The 4,361-nt window shown below is 39.2% G+C and overlaps 1 protein-coding gene across 1 annotated transcript; it reads left to right on the top strand.

Annotated features, from left to right (window-relative positions):
- Window positions 1–1,283: 1,283 nt before the first annotated feature.
- On the top strand, window positions 1,284–4,062 carry LOC101303210 (gibberellin 2-beta-dioxygenase 2-like). The gene is made up of 4 exons (XM_004296171.1): window positions 1,284–1,663; window positions 2,826–3,162; window positions 3,287–3,419; window positions 3,887–4,062. The coding sequence occupies exons 1-4, from the start codon at window positions 1,284–1,286 to the stop codon at window positions 4,060–4,062; spliced, it is 1,026 nt and encodes a 341-aa protein (XP_004296219.1).
- Window positions 4,063–4,361: the final 299 nt, after the last annotated feature.

Below are 4,361 nucleotides of genomic sequence, written 5' to 3'. Positions count from 1 at the left end.
CAAAATACGAAACGTGACGACGCATATACTCCCTTAGAAACATGGGTGATGTTCTTATTTTTTCTTAGTGTGAAGATAGAATGTGTGGTCGTTTCTCAACTTGTTTGGGAAATCCTAATTAACACGGTGTAACAGTTCTACAAGCACAATCAATCTTGATCATATAAGTAAAGTTTTGATGTTTCTCCAGATCTACGAGCACAATCTTGCAGATATAAGTAGAGTTTTGATTTGTTTCCATAATGTAGACACCTATATTCTTAAGGGAAAGCATGCAAAAGTGCTTGAATTGGAGATGTGAATATACTTTGTAATCTTTTAGGAGAATAGGAATAAAATTTCTACAGTATTATTTTATGGGAGGTTCTGCTTGATACATCTATATATATACATAGTAATGTCTCTACGTACTCTCCAACACTTCTTCCCCACAAACAGTATCCAAACGTACGTTGAGAATAGTTTAAGTAGAGAAGACGGTGCTTGTAATTAATCAATGGCCTCAGGTCAGTAAGTATAGCAAATTAACCTACTTTCAATCTTTCTTCCTTCTTGTACTACTCGATCATATTCTTCCTTCTTGTATTACATCATAATTGCCAATATGTATAGCAATTTGTCTATCGTTTTTTTTTTTCTTTTTTGATAAAAGCAATTTGTCTATCGTTGATAGCAATTTGTCTATCGTTGCTTGTCATGATCATTGCACATATAATCCTCGTTAATACAAATATAACGTCTAAATTGCAGTTCTAATTTGCTCTTGGAAATACCTGTTTCAAAAGATTACTCAACAAAAACAGCAGTACGTATGAATGGGTTACTTGGTAATGAAGTTTACGATTTGTGTAAGATCGAGATAGATTATCCATCATCAATAGAATAGAATAGGAAAGACAGTCAAGAAAGACTGAATAAGTCAACGTTCTTTGCTTAGTTGTAGTTCACCCAAAAGTCTACCTTTCCTGATTCCCCAAGTAACCCATTCTTATTTCTTTAATTTTCATACCGCTTACATAGATTCTCTCTCTCTCTCTCTCTCTCTCTCTCTCTCTCTCTCTCGCCCATAAATACCCCATTACAGCTTGCTTCTGGTTCGATACCCCCTCTCCATTCCTCTCTTGCTTCTTAAACTCTCTTTCAACACAAAGTCATTCTCCCTTTCAATACACACGTTTCTAGTGTTTGATAAAAGATCAAAACTAGTACTTACATATATTGATCTTTCTGCTGGATCTTCTTCTTACTCTGTTCTCTCTCTACCAAAAGCAGAACAAACAAACATGGTGGTAGCCTCTCCAAATCCGAATGGAAACGAGAAGATCCAGCTCGTCGATCTCCCCGTCATCGACCTTTCCCTCCCTCGATCAGTGGTCTCGAAGCTCATTGTGAAGGCCTGTGAGGGCTATGGTTTCTTCATGGTGATAAACCACGGCGTTCCAAAAGAAGCCATATCGAGAATGGAGGAAGAGAGCCTTACCTTCTTCTCCAAAACGGCGTCGGAGAAGCAACGTGCTGGGCCGGCCAACCCATTCGGCTACGGAAGCAAGAACATAGGCCACAATGGCGACATGGGTGAGGTCGAGTACCTTCTGTTCAACACAGACAAAGCCTCCATTGCTCAAAGGTGCAAAACCATCTCAGACGATCCAACCAAATTCAGGTACACATACTCAAGTCTTTTCTGGGTTTTGCATGGTTTCCTTTAAGCATTTAATACCTGGATGACTGGATCTTGTTCAAGCTTTCTGTGTTTCTGTCTGAGTAGTTAACGTGTTGTACTTTATGTTTAAGTTGGGGTGTGGTACATATGACTGGTAAAATTTAGGTAGAATATATTAAATGAAGGACGGTCGGGGAAGAAGGTAACAACTTAAGAGACTAGGGCTAGGGACAAACTGTTCACTGAGGACTGCATTCAAGTTTTCTAAGAATCTTATCCATGTTATTGTTCTGTGTCCTCTTTTATTTTTTGATTTAATTTGCAATTTTTGTTCTTCATTTGAATTAAAATATAGCTTCTGTTTAAACGTCTAAAACGAAAACCAAATTCTTTCATGCTTTCATAGTCATACACTCATAATTTACGGGAATGAAATCAGTATATGGTCATTATTGCATCAAATCATACTCATGCATTGATATGTTATTCCATTCTAGAAAAAACTGGGAATATGGCGTATGTTTCTGGAAAACAATAAGATTTTCGTTAAGATTTACAAGAAGAAATTTTAGGGCAATGATTTTGATGTGAATTATTTAAAATCTTAAAAAGCTTCAAAGTCACATGGGGAACTACGGTCTTTTAGGGAGGCAGTACTCTAATCTCCTAGATGGTGGGATAGTCTGTCAGAGACAGACTCACTCAGTAGTCACTTTCCTAAACTCATCTGAAAACTCATCTGAAAGTGAAATACACTTTTCTTTGTTTGGAGGGGAAAATATGAAGAAAAAATAAAATTAAGGTGCCATTATTGAACAAGGAAATTCAGAAAGGGTGACCTAGTAGGGGCTTGGCTAGTACCAATATATTGCTGTACTGTTTTTTTTTTTACTGGAAATTGTAGAATGACAAGTCAGAGAGACTAGCACATCAAGAATGTCTAATCATGTCATACAGAATATATATATATGTATATATATATTCTAGAAGGAAAAAGAGGGATTTTACCTAAAAACTAAAATAATAAAGCCATATTGATAAAGCTACACAGAAACTGTTGCTCTGTGCTTCTGCTTCTGGTAGCTGCTTGTGAGTTTGAGTGCGTAGTACTGGTCTGGTTGGCTTAACTGTGTTATCTTGTTGGGGGGGCCTGTGTGTGCAGCTCTGCAGTGAGTGATTACATTGAGGCCGTTAGGGAATTGGCATGTGAGCTTTTGGAGGTGATCGCCGAGGGGCTGTGGGTCCCGGACACGTCGGTGTTCAGTAGGCTCATCACTGACGTCGAGAGCGACTCGGTTTTCCGGCTTAATTACTATCCGCCAACGTCATCGTCGCCAACCTCCAAAATCGGGTTCGGGGAGCACACTGACCCTCAGATTCTGACTCTCCTCAGATCCAACGACGTCGGAGGCCTCCAGATCTCACCGCAAGATGGTGTTTGGGTCCCGGTGACGTCCGACCCCGCTGCCTTCTGTGTTAATGTGGGTGACGCTCTGCAGGTTAGTCATCTATGAATGAACTGAAACCCTCATCTCTCTCTTTCTCTCTGTGTTCTTCATCATGCATGGTAATCATAACAGTGTCCTTTTGAGTTGATTGAAAGCTGACTATTGATTTGGTTAGTCACTGCTGGACATACATGACTGCATGCTAGAAGCTTTTCTGTATTCATGGCAAAGTGAGGGCCCACCATATCAGTGTAGTCTGCATGCCTGCAACTTATCACAGTATCCAGAGGCCTCTCTTGGCCCACAGGGTAAATTGATGACTTAGCCATGTTTGTGCAGCAGAAGCAGCAACTTACTGAAAAGTGATTTTGGTTTGGGTTAGTTGGGGAGGGAGTGTAGCCATTTATGGTGTGTTTCGTTTTGAGCAACTTATAAAAGAAGGGCAATTTTTTTTCTTCTGTTTGTTTTAGGCTTTCTTTGAGTAAAAGCTTCTCTGAGGAATAAAATCATAACAGCTTCTTCACTTCCCTTGGTGGAGGTTAGTATTATTATAGTGTTAGGGTTCAGGGTACTTTGAATTAGGGTTTATAGTAATTGGGACCTTTTTCAAATATGGAAGCATATGGTTGAGACTTGGAAAGTGTAAGGTAGAATGGTTAATTTCATGCTTTCTAGTACCTAACAATAAATCTGTATGTTGTACAGTTTTCGTTTTTAGAAATTTTATTGTCAAAGATAATAGCTTCCTAATTGGTGAATTGTGGTTTGATTGAAGGCGATGACAAATGGAAGATTTGTGAGCGTAAGACACAGAGCCTTAACCAACTCCTTCAAGTCAAGAATGTCGATGGCGCTTTTCTCAGGCCCTCCTCTAAATGCAACCATGAAAGCTCTCCCAGAAATGGTCACACCAGAGAACCCTCTAGTCTACAAACCATTCACTTGGGCTGAGTACAAGAAAAAGACTTGCTCTCTGCGCCTTGGCGACAGTCGCCTTAATCTCTTCAGAACCTCTTAAGTCATGAAGAGTCTGTTCTATTTCCTTTTAGCTGGTATTGTTGTGCGTTGCATACAGTTACTTAGCTATTCCCTAATTTTTGTTGCGCAAATGGAATTCATGGACTTTGTTAGTCTGTACTTAGGGGTGGGAGCTAGTGCTAGATGCATGTACTTATTAGTCTCGCTAATACAAAATAGAAAAGAAAAATAAAAAGAGAATTATATATCTGTGTTTGAACTCTCTCTCTCTC

The sequence above is a fragment of the Fragaria vesca genome, linkage group LG3 (genome assembly GCF_000184155.1).
Source record: "Fragaria vesca subsp. vesca linkage group LG3, FraVesHawaii_1.0, whole genome shotgun sequence".
NCBI classification, from domain to species: domain Eukaryota; kingdom Viridiplantae; phylum Streptophyta; class Magnoliopsida; order Rosales; family Rosaceae; genus Fragaria; species Fragaria vesca.
This window is presented reverse-complemented; position numbering and strand designations above follow the sequence as displayed.